The sequence below is a fragment of the Rattus rattus genome, chromosome 12 (assembly GCF_011064425.1).
Source record: "Rattus rattus isolate New Zealand chromosome 12, Rrattus_CSIRO_v1, whole genome shotgun sequence".
NCBI lineage: Eukaryota > Metazoa > Chordata > Mammalia > Rodentia > Muridae > Rattus > Rattus rattus.
In genome coordinates, this window is record NC_046165.1 from 69,403,051 (window position 1) to 69,420,424 (window position 17,374).

Sequence of the window (17,374 nt, forward strand, 5' to 3'; positions counted from 1 at the left end):
CTGAGGGGGCCCATCTCACAAGATTCTGTTCTTCTACCCCCTCCCTTCCCCTAATGCCCCTAGATGGTGAGGCCAGGAAGAAGGACCACCAAGAAGCCTAGGCCATAAGATGCCTCTTTATTGGTGCTGGAACTGCTGCTGAAGGCTGGGTTCAGGAAGGTCCATCAGGACCCGGCTCTCAGCTACTTTCTTCTGCGAGCAATACTCTGTCCCAAGGGCACCTCTTCTCTCAGCTTCTGCAAAAGACAGAGGATAATGATATTGGAAACCTGCAGTGGAGAAACAGGCTGTCACGGGTGACTTTTGGAAGGGCAGAGGAAAAGCCGGGGGTGACAGTGCTACCTGTAACAACCGGGCCTGGTAAGCAGGAAGATCCTCTCCATCCATGGGCTGGGGCGTTAAATGTAGGTAGCGTGCAGTGGCTGTCTCCAGCTCCTCCACTTCATACAGGGTCGCTGGGTCCAGCGAGTGGGCATTGATGAGGCTCACAAGATACTCTTTGTAGTGTGCCCTGGGGAGATGAGGTATTTATTCTCCTGCTTAATATTAACCGCGTGAGCCTAACACCTTGTTCTCTCTTACTGTGCTATGCTGTATGCATCTACTCGCACTCAGGTCAGGGCGAGCATATGCAAGCAGGAGGACAACTTGAGGTGGTTTTCTCCGTTCACTACGTGGGGTTGGGGGACAGAACTCTGGTCTCATGCCTGGCCCCAAGTACCTTTACTAACAGACAGAGTTGTCTCACCAGCCCACACTGGGAGTTTGCTGTTTTGGGACAGTGTTTCTCTGAGTAAACGGCCTTGGCTGTCCTGGACACACTGGGATTCTTATATGAGCGAGACTATTATTAGCTCCCCTGCCTGCTGTACTCAATGCTGCCTGCCACTACCCGTCCATAGGATAGGCCAGGGACCCGTCCCTTCCTCCCTCCTACTTTGTGAAGGATCAGCCGGCCCCAGAGACCCCACCTTACTGCCTGGGCAGCCTAGCCCTCATCCCAACACCATGCTCCATGCAATGGTAGGCACTCACTGACACAGGCCGGCATAGCCAGGCGGAGTTTCCTTGCCACAAGCTTCATCCCTGAACCCACTGGGAACCTCCTTCTGTTCCATCACTCGGCAGCCACCTAAGAGGAAGAAGGGAAGGAAGGAGTGCATGTTGGGTGAGGGCTCTGAGCCCAGGACATCCTGCTGGAGCAGGAGCAGTTACAGGAGCACTTGGGAGCCGGTTAGAGCAGCACAGTGACTGAGAAATGGGGTGAAGATCCCAAGGCTCTACTTTCTAGGCAAATGCTCTACCACTGAGCTAAATCCCCAACCCCAACAAAACCAGTATCTGGTTTTTTGTTTGTTTGTTTGTTTTTTGTTTTTTCCAGAGCTGAGGACCGAACCCAGGGCCTTGTGCTTGCTAGGCAAGCGCTCTACCACTGAGCTAAATCCCCAACCCCTCTACTTTCTACCAAAGTGGCTTATGGTCCATAATCACGTGCATGCGTGCACCTGTCTGTCTACGCGCATGCATGCATGTATGTGTGTGTGTGTGTGCGTGTCTGTCTGTCTGTCTATGTAGTTTTGGCTGGCCCGTCACATGCTCTTAAAACTGCTCTCCTGGTTGCTATTTAGCTCCTGCACAGCCAGCTTATTCTCTGGAGATCTCACCTCTGCCTAGAAGGTGAGCAGGGTGGGTTAGAACCTTACTCAGCATCTTTTGTTACCAGCACAGAACCTAAAACTGTAGCCTAAAACCTAAAACGGCAGGCATCATTAATACTCAGAGTTAATTAACGAATCTTAACTATTAGAGAGCGTGCGCAGACATTTAAGGGTCAAGCGTTTTAATGTCACGTCCTGCAGCACAGCTCAGCCGTTAGGTGGATATTCTCATTTCTCAAGAAGAAACAAGCACGGAGGAGAGGTTAACGACCACACAAAAGGGCCGACAAATGACTCCAGACCCAAGCCTCCCCGACATCTTTACCCATTACCATGGGGGCCTAGTCCACCATCCCCACTTTAGAGGTTTGTCTGACACTTACCTCCAGGGACTGCCCGTGTGCCGGCGGGAGGCTCTGTGTTAAACATGACATTATTGTCCTGGGGAGAAACAGAGACAGGGCATTGTTTCCCTCGATCCAGCCACTGTCCCATTTCCCAGCATTCGGTCTCTCCCACTCTTGCCCATCCTGTACCCTGTCGCCCAGCAATCTACACACCCAGCCAGGCTGGCCACCTCTGACCTGCAAAAGTTTCTGGAGCCGGGCAGCGGGCCAATCCCGTAGGTAGAAGAGGCAATCTCGAGGGTGGTGACCATGCAGGGACTTTTTCACCTTGCAGTTAGGGTCTGGACATTTCTGGTAAAAACCCAGATAGGAGAAGGAAGTTGGAAACTGTTGGGGTCCTGGACTCTCAAGAGGTGCAAGGGGGCGTGGACATGAGAGGAGAGGGAGAAAGAACAACTCTGGAGCAAGCAAAGTGGGGAGGAGGACAGAGATGCTTTCTATCCTACTGACCTCTCTCTCCATTCCCTGGCCCCCGCCCCTCAAGCCCCACCGCAGCCTCCCACACCTCCCTCCGTCCCTTGCTCTCTGAACTCACATTCTTGGCGTAAAAGGCGTTGTAGCAGCCGCTGCAGAACTGGTGGCGACACTGTGTGCAGTGGAAGTGCATGCAGCCCCCTCGGGCCAGTGCGTATGAGAACTTGCATTTGGGGCAGTCTGGAAGGGCAGCAGCTCAGGGTGAGGGCAGCACCCCAACACCCACGCCCTCCGACTATGAGCAGAGGCGAGGTGGGGCAGCCTTACCTATGCCGTTTTCCTGAAGGTACATGGCCAGGCCTTGAGCCTGGTACTCTGGGTCATTGGTGCGTTTCCAATTCTGGAAATCCTCACAGCTCCGCCCTCTGTGCTGCTCCTCCCACTGCCAGGAGGGAAGGCGGCTGTGATGGAAGGTCTGCCCCAAGCCCTGTCCAAACTACTCACACCCAGTGGGCCCAGCTTGTTCACGTCACTGTTGCCCACCATCCACTTAGATCCTAAAACTGAGGGCCACTCTTTCTTCATGTCCCCACACTACTGCAGTCACCCAGAAACCTTGGTTGTTCCCTTCCAAGCCTAACCTCTCTGTGCTGGCTGCTACACCTCACTCCAGGTAACGGTGGAATGCTCCTTCTAGTACAGCCTGCTCACTCCACCCCACTCTCCACTTTCAAAGTAGGTATCAGGGAGCTTCCGACTGCTACTAGCATGCTGACCCTGAGGTGTGGGGGTAGGGCCACAGGTATCATTCTGTTCTGTGACACAGACCCAAGGGTCCTGGTATCAGGCCAACCTTTTGTAAGACAAAGGGTAGTGTCACTCTATGTACTTAGTTTCAAAATGAAAGCCAATACTGGCCTCAAGGTCTGCCTGCCGTCTTGTGGCAGCTGGCTCCAACCATGTGCCTCAGGGATCTAGCTTCTCTCAGGTCAGCTTCTACTAACTTCTTGACAGAACTTTTGCCTGTATGCATGCTCCTCTCTTCCTCCATGTTTTCTCTGAGCCTGACTCCCCACCTAGGAAGTTTTGCATTCTCATGTTCTCTCTCTCTCTCTCTCTCTCTCTCTCTCTCTCTCTCTCTCTCTCTCTCTCTCTCTCTCTCTGTGTGTGTGTGTGTGTGTGTGTGTGTGTGTTTATGTGTCTGTGTACGAGTGCCCCCTGTGTATGCGTGTGTGCAGAGGCCAGGGTATAATGCTTTGGATCACCTCTTTTTGGGACAGGGTATCTCACTGGCCTGGAACAGAAACAGGCTATGGTGACTGGCCAGCAGATCCAGGGATTCACCTGTTAACCCCTCAGTGCTGGAATTACAAGTGGATTCCACCACAGTTGGCTTTAAACTTTTCTTTTCTTTTTTTTGTGGGGGTGTGGGGGAGAGGGCTTAAGACAGGGTTTCTCTGTGTAGCCCTGGCTGTCCTAGAACTCATTCTGTAGAACAAGCTGTCCTGGAACTCATAGAGATCCTCCTGCCTCTGCCTCCCAAGTACTAGGACTAAAGGCATGTGCCATCACTACCCAGATTAACTCTTTATTTTAAAAATTAATTAATTTTATCCAGGTAGTGGTGGTGCATGCTTTCAATCCTAGCACGTGGGAGGCAGAGGCAGGTAGATCTCAGAGTTCAAGGCCAGCCTGGTCTACAAAGTTCCAGGACAGACAAAAAACAAAAGCAATAACCAGACAACAACTAGTAGAAGTCACTTCTCTCCTTTTACTATGTGAGTCCTGGGAAAAGAACTCAGGGTGTCCGGTCTGGTGATAAAAACCTCAATCTATACTCCTTGAGCTAGCTCACTGGCTCTAACCCAGCTTTCAAAACCTCATCTATTTAATGTGTATGGGTGCTTTGCCTGCATGTCTGTTCACCGAACACATGCTCGTGCCCAAGAAGACCAGAAGAGGATGTGAGATCCCCTGGAACTGGAGTTAAACCCAGACGTGAGATGCCATGTGCGTGCTGGGAACTGAACCCAGGTCTTCCAGAAGAGCAGCCTCTTAATTCCCGACCCTCTCTCCAGCTCTGACCCAGTTTGTTTATTTGTGTAAAGTGGTTGTTCTGGGGACTGCGCTCAGGTCCTTGTGACTGCATCTAGCACTTTACTGACTGTGTCATCTCTCTAGGTCTCCAGTCAGCTCCCGATGCTTAGAGAGCATGACCGCTTTGTCTGCCCATGTACTCCTTAGACTAAGACAGTACCTGGCAACAGCTTAGTCAACACTTCTGAGAGGCAAGTGTAACTCACCTGGCGCTTGCAGCGCACACAGAAGGTCTGGTGACACTGGGGACATGTCGCCTCCAGCTGTTCTCGTTCATATATGAAGCCGAAGGAACACTGTTAGTACAAGGACAAAAAAGCTATTCAAGACAGACCTGACCGGGTAACATCCCTGCCCTCAACGGTTGATTCGTTTGCCAGGCTTACCTGGGCACACCACAAGAACTTGGGGTCTCGCATGAGCACAGCCTCGGTTAGCTTCTTGTGAAACAGAGCATATGCATCGGGCTCTAGGCTCTCTCTGAGCTGGGGACAAGATGCAGAGGTGGTAGATGGGTGGGAGCTGGTTCACAGCCCAGCCCACTTAAGCCATAGTGGCTGTACTACCTGGATGTCAAGGGTGGAGAAGTAGCTGAGTAACTGCGCGTCATCGGTGAGGTCAGGGCGGCCACAGGCAGGGCACACCATGTCTGTGATGTGCTTCTCCTTCAGGGCAATGGTGAAGTGCTGGCGGAAACACTCAGGGCATATGGTGCACTCGCAGGAGATCAGGGCCTGCATCTACAGTGGGAGGGGGAGGGGGGAAAGGGAGATCTGCTGTCAGCCCCGGGAAGGGTCAGTAATCTACAAGATACACAACAACCACATGGTTCAGGGATACACTGAAAAGCCAAGGTCTAGCTAAGTGGGGAAGAAGAACACACTCAAGCACCTAGAGGCCCCAGGCAGGTAAGATGCGTCTACAGACAGCTGGATGGACGGCAGCCAGCAATGGTGAGATCTAAAGAGAAGCAACGTGTGTCTTTAAAGGCATTTACGTTTACCCAAAAGTGAAAGGCAATTATGTGTATGTGCTGTATGTTTGTGTACACACACACACACACACACACACACACACACACACACACACACACACACTATCCAAACCAAAACCCCAAAAACACATGCAGTCTGACTGAGAGAGGCTGTATTTACCTGAAGAACTGTCACCTTTGACCTAGATTAAGTGGAGAGCCCGGAATATAATAAAGACCTGTTTCTATTGCCTAGATATTGTGACATCCAAGATTACTATGCCGGGTATAAATTGTGCACGAAGGCATTTAACCCCCAGTGCGTTGCCATGTGACGGCACATGCCTGTAATCCTAGCCCTGGGAACACGGAGGCAGGAGGATCAGTTCATCCAAAATCACCTCCTACCGAACAGCTGTGATTTCAGTTCCAAGAGATTTGAAATCTTTTTGACCCCCATGGGCACCCATATACATGTGACACAAACCAAAGCACAAACATGCAATAAAAAAAAAAAAAAACTTCAGAAGTCGCTACTCTCTGTTGGTGTGGTTGCTGTGGTTATATTTTTCAAACAACATTTCCCTTTTTGGAGATATATGCTAAAATACTTATAGATAAAACCATGTGATGCTTGAGATCCACTTCCAATTAACCCTATGCACATACAGACAGCAGGCGCCGAGAGAAGAGGGTTTGTGAGCAGAGGGGAGCAGCAAGCTTAGTGTCTGAGTCTTTCATACTATTGCATGCTTGCTACAGATCATCTTTTAGCTTTTTTTGGTTGGCAGAATCTTATTAGGTAGCTCTGAGTAGTCTAGAACTCTCCACGTAGACAGAATGGCCTCAAACTCACAAGAGATCTGCTTGCCTCTGCCTCCTGAGAGCAAGGCTTAAAGTTGTGTGGCACACAGCTGGCAAAAGTGGGGTGCTTGGGAGGGGGCCGAGGTCTTTGGTCACTAGGACATGCCCTGAGAATGCTACGGCACCCCTTATCTTCCTTTCTTCCTGGCTCTGAGCTGACACACATCCTACCTGATGCACCAACAAAGGCCCAAACAGCAAAACCAACGGACGAAAAACTAAAACCTCAAAAACAGCACGCTAGGGCTGGAGAGATGGCTTAGTGGTTAAGAGCACCCGACTGCTCTTCCAGAGGTTCTGAGTTCAAATCCCAGCAACCACATGGTGGCTCACAGCCATCTGTAATGAGATCTGATGCCCTCTTCTGGTGTGTCTGAAGACAGCTACAGTGTACTTATATATAAGAAATAAATCTTAAAAAAAAAAAAACAAAAAAACAAAAAACAAAAAAAAACAGCACGCTGAAGTAAACCTTTTCTCTTCGTGAGCTGGCTAATACAACGTGTGAAGATTCAACATTTCCTAAATGGGGTGCTCCCGTTCCTCATCAGAAGGCTTCGGGAACGTAGGGACAAGAGTAGAAGACAAGGCCACCCAGGATGAGGTGGCTGCTCTCCAGGAAGGTGCACAAGCTAGGAAGAGGCTTACCCGGTTTCGGGGAAGGGCCCAGCCGCACACAGCACATTCCTGGGCAAGCAGTCGGCGCAGAAAGGCCCGGTCCTGACTGTGCCTCACGGCCTCCACCACGTCCAACAACTCATAGTTCCTGGGTGTCTCCTGCAGCAGCGCTAACGCCAACTCTGCTCGACCCCAGCTGGGGAGTGTGTAGACCGCCAGAAGGCGTCTGACCAGGCTCTGCAGAGTGTGTCAGGAGGAGACACAATGGCTGTCAGACTCCCAGGACCTTCTCCCTCCAATTTTCCCTTGTTGCTTTAAGTGGGATGGTAGGGCCCTGCCCACTCTCAGCACCTGTCTATCCAGGCCATCCCAGGAGGGAGTGGGTTCGGGGTCTCTGCCCCAGAGGCGCTGGTGGAAAGGCTCCAGGCGCTGTCGCTGTAACTCAGTTAGGGCCCGGGCCACATCACCCCCATGCTGGAACAATGCCTGCAGCGACCCGTCTTTAGGCTCAAAGCCCAGGGACTGGAGCTCCTGCACCTGCATTTCAGAGCGGTGAGAAAAACGTAAAGCAAGCCAGAGAGGCTCTGGTACTCTCCACCCATGCCACCCCCACAACACAATGGTACCTTCCTCCTCCTGGCCCTCACACACTCCTCTACAGCTTCATCAAGGTTGCCATGACGATCAAGCCAGGCTTTCCGGGCTTCCTGACAGGAAAAGGCACCGAGCTCCGGATCCCGTTGTCCAGCTAGCTCGGCCACCATCTCCAGGACGTAGGACAGCTCTGAACGCAACCACTGCAGGGGCACCTCAGTGCCTGAGTATTGTAGAGCCGAGAAGATCTCTTCTGGACTGGCACCTGCAGCTTCCCCTTCCTAAAGAACGGTTGCATCCGGACAATGGCAGAGGCGCATCAGGAAGGGGGCTCACCCTCTGCCTGACCAGGAGTGGTTCAGCTAGGCAACGCTGATCATGTGACCAGGGTGCAGCATGCTAACTGCCCTTGGGCAGGCTTTCAACAGTGAGGCAGCTACAGCTAACATTCTGATAACAGAATGGCGGTTAACAATCTGCGGCATGGGGTTGGGGATTTAGCTCAGTGGTAGAGCGCTTGCTTAGGAAGCGCAAGGCCCTGGGTTCGGTCCCCCAGCTCCGAAAAAAAGAACCAAAAAAAAAACCAATCTGCGGCATCTTCCTTGCCCCCAGCTCAGCCCCATCTCACCCCAGGCCCCGTCCTCACCTGGATCATGTTCACTAGCTGGAGACTTTCCTTCCGCATCTTATCTTGGCGCTGTTTCTCTGGATCTCCACAGGAAGCAGGCAGGGAGGAGCTGAGGTGTTGTGAGGACCCTGGCTGTGAGAGTCCCTTCTCCAAGGAGCTGGGATAGGGCTGTGCAGGGATGGGGCTGCGAGTCCGGTTACACATGGCACACACCCAGACAGGGCCTGAATTGCAGAAGGTACAATGGTCACAGTGCCACACCTGAGACTGGGCAACGGAGAGCAAAGTATCCTCCTGCTGGAGAGGTAGAGAGAATTACCCTGTTGACTGTGTGACAGAGGTTCATGACAGTGACACAGAGAAATACCGGGGGGAAACTCAAAGAAGACAGGATGCAAATTTAGAAAATCATTTTGAGGTTAACAGGAGCCAATGAGGAGCAGGGAAGGCCAGGAGTGGGTTACCTTTAGGGGCTGTTGGTAAACACCAGCGTCATGGGAATCCACCACCAAGCTGGGAGGCTGGGCCAGCCGAGGTCGCTCACATATGGCACAGAGCACGGCTGCTGCCTCATTCTCAAAGGTACAGCTCTGGCAGGCCCACTGATCCCGTGCAGGCTCGGGCTCTAGGCCCCCAGTTCCTTGGGAACCCTCTCTTCCCCGCACCTTACAGCCTTTGGGCTGACTACAGGCTGCACAGAACACTGCCCAAGGCTCGTTTAATGTGGCACAGGTAGGACAGTGCCAGGGCAGACAAGCATTTGCAGGGTCAGGGGAAGAGAGAGAGCTATCTCCCATGGCCAGGGAGGAGGAGTGGGGCCGTGGTTGGGACGAGGCAGGTAAACTGTAATAGAAAAGCAGACGTGGCTGAAGAAGGTAGAAGTTAGTACCCGAGTTCCCTCACCCCAGCCTTTCCCATCACCTGGGTTATACATACAGCCCTGGCCTCTGTGACTGCTGTTCTATCTGGAACACTCTCATCCCCATATATGATTTAATATTTAAATGATGGATTATAGACAACTTCTTCCAGGAAGCGATCTCCTAACATCGTGCTAGATGTTTAAAATACTGACTGCAGTGATCTTTCAGCCGAGACTGTAGCCATCCACTGTCTCCCTGAGTATAACAATCTGTCTCGTTGTGACTGAGTGTTTACATCTAGAATCTCCTTGAGGGCTGTTTTCTATAAAACACCCTTTAATAGAGAACCTGGCCCATAACAGATACTCAAGTAATCTTCCATTTTCCTCTTAATTTCCCTCTTACCAAGAAGAGGAAGAGGCCTCTCACCTAGAGCTTAGGTTGGTGGTCTGGTGGGCCCCGGGTAGGGTGTGGCGAAGGTGATGCGCACGGGACGGATGCCCATGGAACAAAAGGTCACAAGCTGGGCATGAGGCTTGGTTACAGGCTGGACAGTGCAGTGTGCCTGGGGCAGAACCACAGAGAAAGCAGGGACCAGGAGTAGAGCCTGGGAAAAAAGACATCAAAAGAGTAAAACTTATCAGGCGTACCACTCCAGCCAAGACATGGAGTCCTTGTGTGCCTATCAACAGGTGAGTGGAGACGTTTACACACATAAGTAACTTTTCTAATCACAGACATGCTGAGGTACTAGTTACAAGGAAAAAAAAACCTTGTTATGTAAAGGATAATGGATGAAACTGGAGGATACCATATTGAGCAAAACAAGTCAGACACAGAAAGAGAAGCATCACCTTTATTCCCGCCTCAGCACCAGGTAGCTCTGGCCTGGTCTGCAACTCACTGTGGCCTCAAACTCACAGAGATCCACCAGCCTCTGCCTCTCCAGTACTATGACTAAAGGTGTGAGCTACCTACCAGGTCTGGCCTCTCTCTCTCTCTCTCTCTCTCTCTCTCTCTCTCTCTCTTTACTTTTAAATTTTTTGTGTAGCATATGTGTCACAGCATTCAAATGAGGGCCAGATCCTTAGAACTGGAGTTAAGAATGGCTGTGAACTACCAAGTGGATGCTGGGAATTGAACTTAAGTCCTGTGTAAGAGCCAGAGGGGCTCTGAACCACTGAGCCATCTCTCCAACCCCCAGAGCAGCCTTAAACAGACCAGATTGTTCAGCTGGAGAGATGGCTCATCGGTTAAGATCAAGCACCGCTCTTGCAGTGTCATTCCCGGTACTCCTGTTGGGCAGTTCATACAGTCTGTAACTCCAGCCCTGGGGGCATCGGTTGCTTCTGGCTCCATGGGCACCTGTGCCTACACACACATATCCACCCACCCACTTCCCACAACTAAAAATAATATTAAAAAAAAGAAAAGACCAGGTTACACTTAAATCTGTTATGGGTTAGGGCAAGTCACAAAACTATTCTTTACAACATCTGGATCCATGGTGGTGGGCAGGGGGCGGGGCTTTAATCTCTTGAAATAAAAGACAAATGAAAGGGCTAGAGAGATGGCTCAGTGGTTAAGAGCAGTGGTTGCTCCACCGGAGGTCCTGAGTTCAATTCCCAGCAACCACATGGTGGCTCACAGCCACCTGTTGCCCTCTTTTGTCTGACGCTTTCTTCTGTCACACTGACATAAAACAGGATGCTCATATACATAAATAAATCTTATAAAAACAAATACAGGGCTGGAGAGATGGCTCAGTGGTTAAGAGAATGGTTAAGCTCTTCCAGAGGTTCTGAGTTCAAATCCAGCAACCACATGGTGGCTCACAACCATCTGTAATGAGATCTGATGCTCTCTTCTGGTGTGTCTGAAGACAGCCACAGTGTACTCATATATAGTAAATTAATTAATAAAAAAAACAAATACAAGAGAACAAAAGGAAACCCTAAATCTGCATCAACTCAGTCTAATATTTTCTCCCACAAAGGACCATATAATACCTGGGGCAGAGGGGAGGGGGCCAGGAACAATCTCTCTCAAAAGGGGGTGAAACTCTGAAAGCTGCAGCATCTGAGAAGGAAAGCAGAGAATGCGCAAGTTGGGGGGCACAGAACCCCATGAACTCGGTTCCCTTGGTTTAACAACACCCTTTCTGCCTTCCTTACGTCATCTTCAACGCTGTCTCTTAGTAGCTGGTCCAGTGCGTTCTGTCTTGGATGAGTATTCTGCAAAGAAGATACAAAGAATTCCCACCTCGAACCAAGTTCTCCTCGTAAGCCCCGATCCCCTAACATTCCAGAGGGAGAAAGTGTAGCAGAAGCTTCCAGACTGCTGCAGCAACAGAATTCCCCAGCATGGGGGCTTCAAAGTGGCTTGCATTAGGTGGCGCTCCCAGTATGGCGCTTAAGACCTTAGGATCAGAAGGCCATCTCACCTGCAACAGCAAGTTGAGCTCCGTGCGAAGCAGTAGTACTTCTAGTGTGACTATGGCAACCTGGTATTCATCTGGTTCCTCCTGCCCTTCGGGGAAACTCAATCCATCTGGGCGCTCCTCGGTATAGCCATACAACCGTAGCACATCCCGGCCACCCTGGCACACATTCAGGATCGGGTCACCATCTAACAGATCTCCTAGGCAATAGAGCTGGTCCCCCACTCAGCGTGCCCTCAAGCCCTTCTGGTCAACCCCAAGCATAGGTCTAATCCCCTTCTCCGATAAGGCCCAAGGGTTTCACCTGCACAGCATCCACCGTGCTGCGAAAGACAGGGTTATTAAACTTCACTGAGCGCCAATACCGGGGCCGCTGTGGGCTGAGGAGGTTGCGACCATACTTTTCCAGGATGTTCAGGGCCGTGGATAGAGTGTTGAGGTAGTTTCGAGGCTGGGAACATTCAGAAAAGCAGAGTTGTGAGCCTAGCCCACCTGGCCTCTGAGCCTAGGTCCCCTTCCATGGCTCGCCGGGCGGGCTTGGCCTCACCTCCCCATGAGCGTTGCAGCGGACCAGGCGTCCGGCGTCCAGCTGCCGGTAGCGGGAGGAGAGTGGCAGAGAGGTGGCCAGAAGCGGCGTGAGCTGCTCCAGGGGAAATACCTGCGCAGAATCCCACCTCAGGGCGCTCGCCAGCTCCTCGCGGGCCGCTAGGAAGGCTCGCTCCTCGTCTCCTGGCATCCTGAGACCGGAGACAGGCTCAGCTTCGCTGTCCTCAAGGGGCGGGCGCAGGTGCGCGCAGCGCCACAACAGCCGGGGGTCACTCAAGCCACCGCCCCGCTACAGCCCCAGCCACGGCCAGGGTTACCGGGAACAGGAAGTCCTGGCAGAGAGGGCGGGACTGTGGACCACTTTGGAGGAAAAGGCGGGTTCAGAGTGACGGAAAAGCTATGATCAGGAAGAGCGGCCAGGTCGCCGCCAATAAGGAAACCGGGGTCCCGGCTCCTCCCATAATGCGACAGAACCTTTTTCCTCCGAGTCAGTCTCTCTTCTTCGCTTTCCCTTGATTATCCCGCCCCTTCCGGAGGGACCCACCTCCCACGCGAGGGGTTAATTTTGCCCAAAACTTGCCTATCTTTATTTCCACAATGTTGGTTCTGTTCCAGTCCCCAGCGGGGAAACCCCAACTTATCGCGGTATAACTCTGGCCGCCCTTAGCCCGGCTCAGGCGGGCTCCGCCTTCCTCTAGTCTGTCCAGAAGGGAAGGCAGTCCCGCTCCACCTTCTCCCTTCCATCCCGCCAGGCTTTCCTTCTTCCTATCCTTACTACTCTCCGATCCTACTCGGTCCCTTCCTCAAAGTCTAACCTCATGGAACCCCACCTCTGGGTACCCTCTTTCCTATTGTCCCACCCTCTTTCAGTCCAGTACTTCCCCAGGACGGTCCTTAAAAGCTCCGCCCTTCTCGAGAGGCAGCCTGTGTTTGAGTCTCCGCTGTCCCATGCTTTCCTAGCCCCTCCCTTGGACAACCCCTGGTGATCAAAGCCAACACCGCCCTTCCTAGTGGCAACTGGCTGGGAATGGCTGAAGGGGTACTACTCACTGTTGGTGGCCTGCCAGGAGGAGGGGAAAGAAGGGAGGGGGCGTGGCTGAGGGGGTGGGTCTGGGCCTGGAGAGTGAAAGCGAAAGCTGGGGCTGCTATCCCAGATTCGAGAGCTGGCAACTGGGGAAGCATGGCCAAGCCTTGTGGGGTTCGCTTGAGTGGAGAAGCCCGTAAACAGGTAAATGGGAACCGAAGCCAGGAAGGGGTAAGGAGTCCTAACGGAGATAAAGCTCGGTGCTCCTGGGCACCAAGGCCTTGCGAGCAAACTCCTCCGGCCTCTCTTTCTTTAGAGCTTTCTTTCACTTCTGCTCAGGGATTGCCAGTGCTGTGTCCTCTGACCAATCCGTGCACTGAGCAGGGTCCTCTAGTGAAAACTAGCTTTGTGGGACAGGTTTGAGTTACAGTTGGAGGGCACCCAGGTTGGGAGTGGGCCCTCATTCTTTACAACCTAAACCCCTAACCTGCTACTGCTGTCTGTGCAGGTGGATGCCTTCAGACAAAATCTTTTCCAGGAGGTAAGTCTCTGAATTCAAGCGATTTAATCCAGAGTCTTAGGGTAGTACTCGAGGGCCACAGTCTGTGAGTAACCCACCAGTTCACCCTAATTTTGGTCTCTGAACCTTCACTCTTACTCAAGGTGAACTGGAATGATTTGTTTCTACTTGTAATCTGATCACTCTTAGAAGCCACTCCCCCACCCTCCATGGATGGGGAGGTAAAGATGGCGCCCAAAGGGAAAACCCCATAGCCCTATTTCTGCCCTCCATGAGATTGGGCAAGTCCCTTTATTTCTAGGGCTACGGTTTCCTCAGACGTGAGTCTGGGACTCAGTAATTTCCAAGGGTCAACTTCTCATACATCTCATCAGACATCTTGCATGATTTTTTTTTTTTTTATAATGCAACTTGCAGGCTGACGACTTCCTCTGCACTTTCTTGCCACAGAAAATCATATCCCTGAGTCAGCTCTTGCAAGTGAGTAGTATAGACCCTCTGCTCCATTTCCTGTCACCTCTCATCACCCATCTGACATGGGTATCAGCATGCTGGGAACTTAGTGAGGCTAGTATAAAGTTTGAACCTGGGTCAGGGGCACAGATGGACTATGGCTGGTGAAGGGAGGAGGCCAGGCAGTGTCTAAGAGTAAATTCTACAGGAGGATTCCCTCAATGTGGCTGACCTCTCCTCCCTCCGGGCTCCTCTGGACATCCCTATCCCAGATCCCCCACCCAAGGATGATGAGGTAAGGCATTCAGTGTGCAGAGCCTGAACTATAAGCCAGTGGTAAGGGTACCACTGTAGCCTCCGTTCTAAATCTGCCTCCCCATTTTACCTTAGATGGAAACCGACAAGCAGGAGAAGAAAGAAGGTAATGGAGACCTGGGTAACCCACCAGGAGGGAGACTGGCGCTGGGATATGGGTAACAAAAAGACCCCATTCCCATCTTTTTCTTAGTCCCTAAGTGTGGCTTCCTCCCTGGGAATGAGAAGCTTCTGGCCCTGCTTGCCTTGGTTAAGCCAGAAGTCTGGACTCTCAAAGAGAAGTGCATTCTGGTAAGCCTGGGACCTAGTGGAGGTGGGGAAGAAATGCACAGCAAAGCTCTGGTTCAGTCAGAGATGCAGGCCTTTAACCCAGAAATAAGAAAACTGGCTTTCGTGTTTTGGATTTATATGCATACTTTTGAATTGTGGGTATGTGTGTTTGTGTGCATCCAGGCATGTACAGGTATGTTTTCCATTGCATGTATCTGCAAAGGCCAGAGGTGAACATCAGGTTTGGGGGAGGGGCAGTGGGGAGCACTGTCTGACTGAACCTGTAGCTTGCTGTTTTGGCTATACTAGATATCCAGGGAGCCTCTAGAGCTGCCCCCAAGCATGGGGGTTACAGTGCACTCCACTATGCCCACTATGCTAGGAACTGGAATTCAAGTCCTCATGTATGCGTGTATGCACAGCAAGCCTTTTTCCCCACTGTCTTCTCCCTTTGGGTTTAGATAGCCTTTGTTCTTGTTTTTTTGTTTGACCTCTGTGTGGTATCACAATGATACCTCTAAATCGGGAGACTGAATTAGAACCACTTCTGTAACCTCAACCAGTCATATTAGGTACACAGTGTAAGTGATGTTGGTTTCTTTTTTCATTTCATTTTATTTATTTTAAGACTTATTTTATGTATGTGAGTACCCTGTAGCTATCTTCAGACATACCAGAAGGGGGCATCACATTACAGATGGTTGTGAGCCACCATGTGGTTGCTGGAAATTGAACTCAGGACCTCTGGAAGAGCAGTCAGTGCTCTTAACTGCTGAGCCATCTCTCCAGCCCAACTGGCTGCTTTTTTAGAGGACCCACTTTTGATTCCCAGCACCCACATAGTGGCTCACAGCCATCTGTGACTCTAGCTCCCAGGGAATCCAACACCTTTTTCTGGCCCATGTGAGCACAAGGCACGTAGACATACATACAGACAAAAACCAACAAGTAGATATTATAATAAAGAATACAAATGTAAAATAAAATAATAAAAAGAAATTGTAAGAGAAGAAGTAGCATATTAGGAATCTAGTAGTTTGTTGAGTGAGTGCTCCTTTGAACATAGGTAATCACATGGATCCAGCACCTGATCCCCAAGATTGAGGATGGAAATGATTTTGGGGTGGCAATTCAGGTAAGAATTGGTGACTGGAGACAGACTGGGAAGAGACGTGAGAGGGAGGGAGGGAAACAAGGCAATAACCAGGAGGTAGGAGAAAGAAACCACAAAGGGGAGATGAAGTATTGTCTTTGCTTCTCACGTCACTGCAGGAGAAGGTGCTGGAGAGAGTGAATGCTGTCAAGACCAAAGTGGAAGCCTTCCAGACAACCATCTCCAAGTGAGAGCTGCTGCAGGAACACAGGGACCCTGCAGGGCACGCCCCTTAGGGTTCTCCCAGCGAATGATGGGAGACGGGTGTGGCTGTCTGTGTCCATTCACTCACACATTCCTTATTTCTCACAGGTACTTCTCAGAGCGTGGGGATGCTGTAGCCAAGGCCTCCAAGGACACCCATGTAGTGAGTGCACAATCCACCAGCCCCTTAGTTGAGGCTGGCCAGGGGTGGAATGGAGCTGGGGAGAAAGGTCCTGGTCCTGCTTTTTGACTTCTACAGTATGGAAAATACTATTCCAAACAATATCCCTGACCCTTTTCTTTTCTTTCTTTCTTTTTTTAAAGAGATTTATTACACACACACACACACACACACACACACACACACACACACACACACACACACACACACACACACACACACACACAGAGTAGCTGTCTTCAGACACACCAGAAGAGGTCATCAGATCTCATTACAGATGGTTGTGAGCCACCATGTGGTTGCTGGGAATTGAACTCAGGACCTCTGGAAGAGCAGTCAGTGCTCTTAACCCCTGAGCCATCTCTCCAACCCCCCTGACCCTTTTCTTAATTCTGTGGGTGTTGGTGCTAAGATGGGGCTAATCTTCCAGTTTATTATCTCTTTTTTGTGTGAGAAAACAAAGCCCTGACCTCCCTGGTGCTGACTGTTTGCCTCCTCCATCCCAGATGGATTACCGGGCCTTGGTGCACGAGCGAGATGAAGCAGCCTATGGGGCGCTTAGGGCCATGGTGCTGGACCTGAGAGCCTTCTATGTGAGTATGGAGTGAGCTTCTGAGGGGAGTGGATGGAGAGGGTGTGGGAAGCCAAGAACTGAACTCTATTCTTGTGGCCTCCTCCAGGCTGAGCTTCATCACATCATCAGCAGCAACCTAGAGAAAATTGTCAACCCAAAGGGTGAAGAAAAGCCATCTATGTACTGAGCAAAGGATTAGAAGGAAAATAAATGATTTATACTTTATGCATATTACCTCTGTCGTTCATTGAGAGAGCATTTATCGAGGGCCTCCATTGTCACCATGGTAATGAATACGGTGATGATCGTGGGAGAGGGTTGGCTGGAGGGATGGCTCAGCAGTTAAGAGCCCTGGCTGTTCTTCCAAAGGGACCCAGGCTCCAATTCCCAGCACCCACAAGATGACTAACTGTAACTCCAGTTCCAGGGGATCTGGACACCCTCTCTGACCTCTACAGACACCAGATATGCACACATGATGTCCAGGCAAATGTGCAAGCAAAACACTCATCACATAAAGCAAAAACAAAAAAAGTTAAAAGACTAAGTGGGAGAGGGTTCCAGGAAGTCGAGGATGG

General features: G+C 51.1%; 2 protein-coding genes across 2 annotated transcripts; one reads left to right on the forward strand and one right to left on the reverse strand.

The window, feature by feature from the left end:
* Positions 1-96: 96 nt before the first annotated feature.
* Rnf31 (ring finger protein 31) lies at positions 97-12,602 on the reverse strand. The gene is made up of 21 exons (XM_032917456.1): positions 12,104-12,602; positions 11,861-12,007; positions 11,560-11,715; positions 11,291-11,350; positions 11,126-11,195; positions 9,546-9,723; positions 8,718-9,096; positions 8,272-8,550; positions 7,658-7,906; positions 7,383-7,568; positions 7,062-7,268; positions 5,143-5,316; positions 4,963-5,061; positions 4,783-4,872; positions 2,807-2,921; positions 2,601-2,719; positions 2,243-2,356; positions 2,042-2,099; positions 1,036-1,132; positions 343-511; positions 97-236 (listed from the first exon to the last, which is right to left on the reverse strand). Exons 1-21 carry the CDS (start codon positions 12,290-12,292, stop codon positions 183-185), a joined length of 3,189 nt encoding a protein of 1,062 aa, XP_032773347.1. The 5' UTR covers positions 12,293-12,602; the 3' UTR covers positions 97-182.
* Positions 12,603-13,205: 603 nt separating this feature from the next.
* Positions 13,206-17,030, forward strand: Psme2 (proteasome activator subunit 2). Its single transcript, XM_032917457.1, has 11 exons — positions 13,206-13,330; positions 13,635-13,667; positions 14,064-14,126; positions 14,308-14,394; positions 14,490-14,520; positions 14,608-14,705; positions 15,751-15,819; positions 15,957-16,024; positions 16,150-16,204; positions 16,729-16,815; positions 16,903-17,030. The coding sequence occupies exons 1-11, from the start codon at positions 13,283-13,285 to the stop codon at positions 16,981-16,983; spliced, it is 720 nt and encodes a 239-aa protein (XP_032773348.1). The 5' UTR covers positions 13,206-13,282; the 3' UTR covers positions 16,984-17,030.
* The last annotated feature ends 344 nt before the right edge of the window (positions 17,031-17,374 follow it).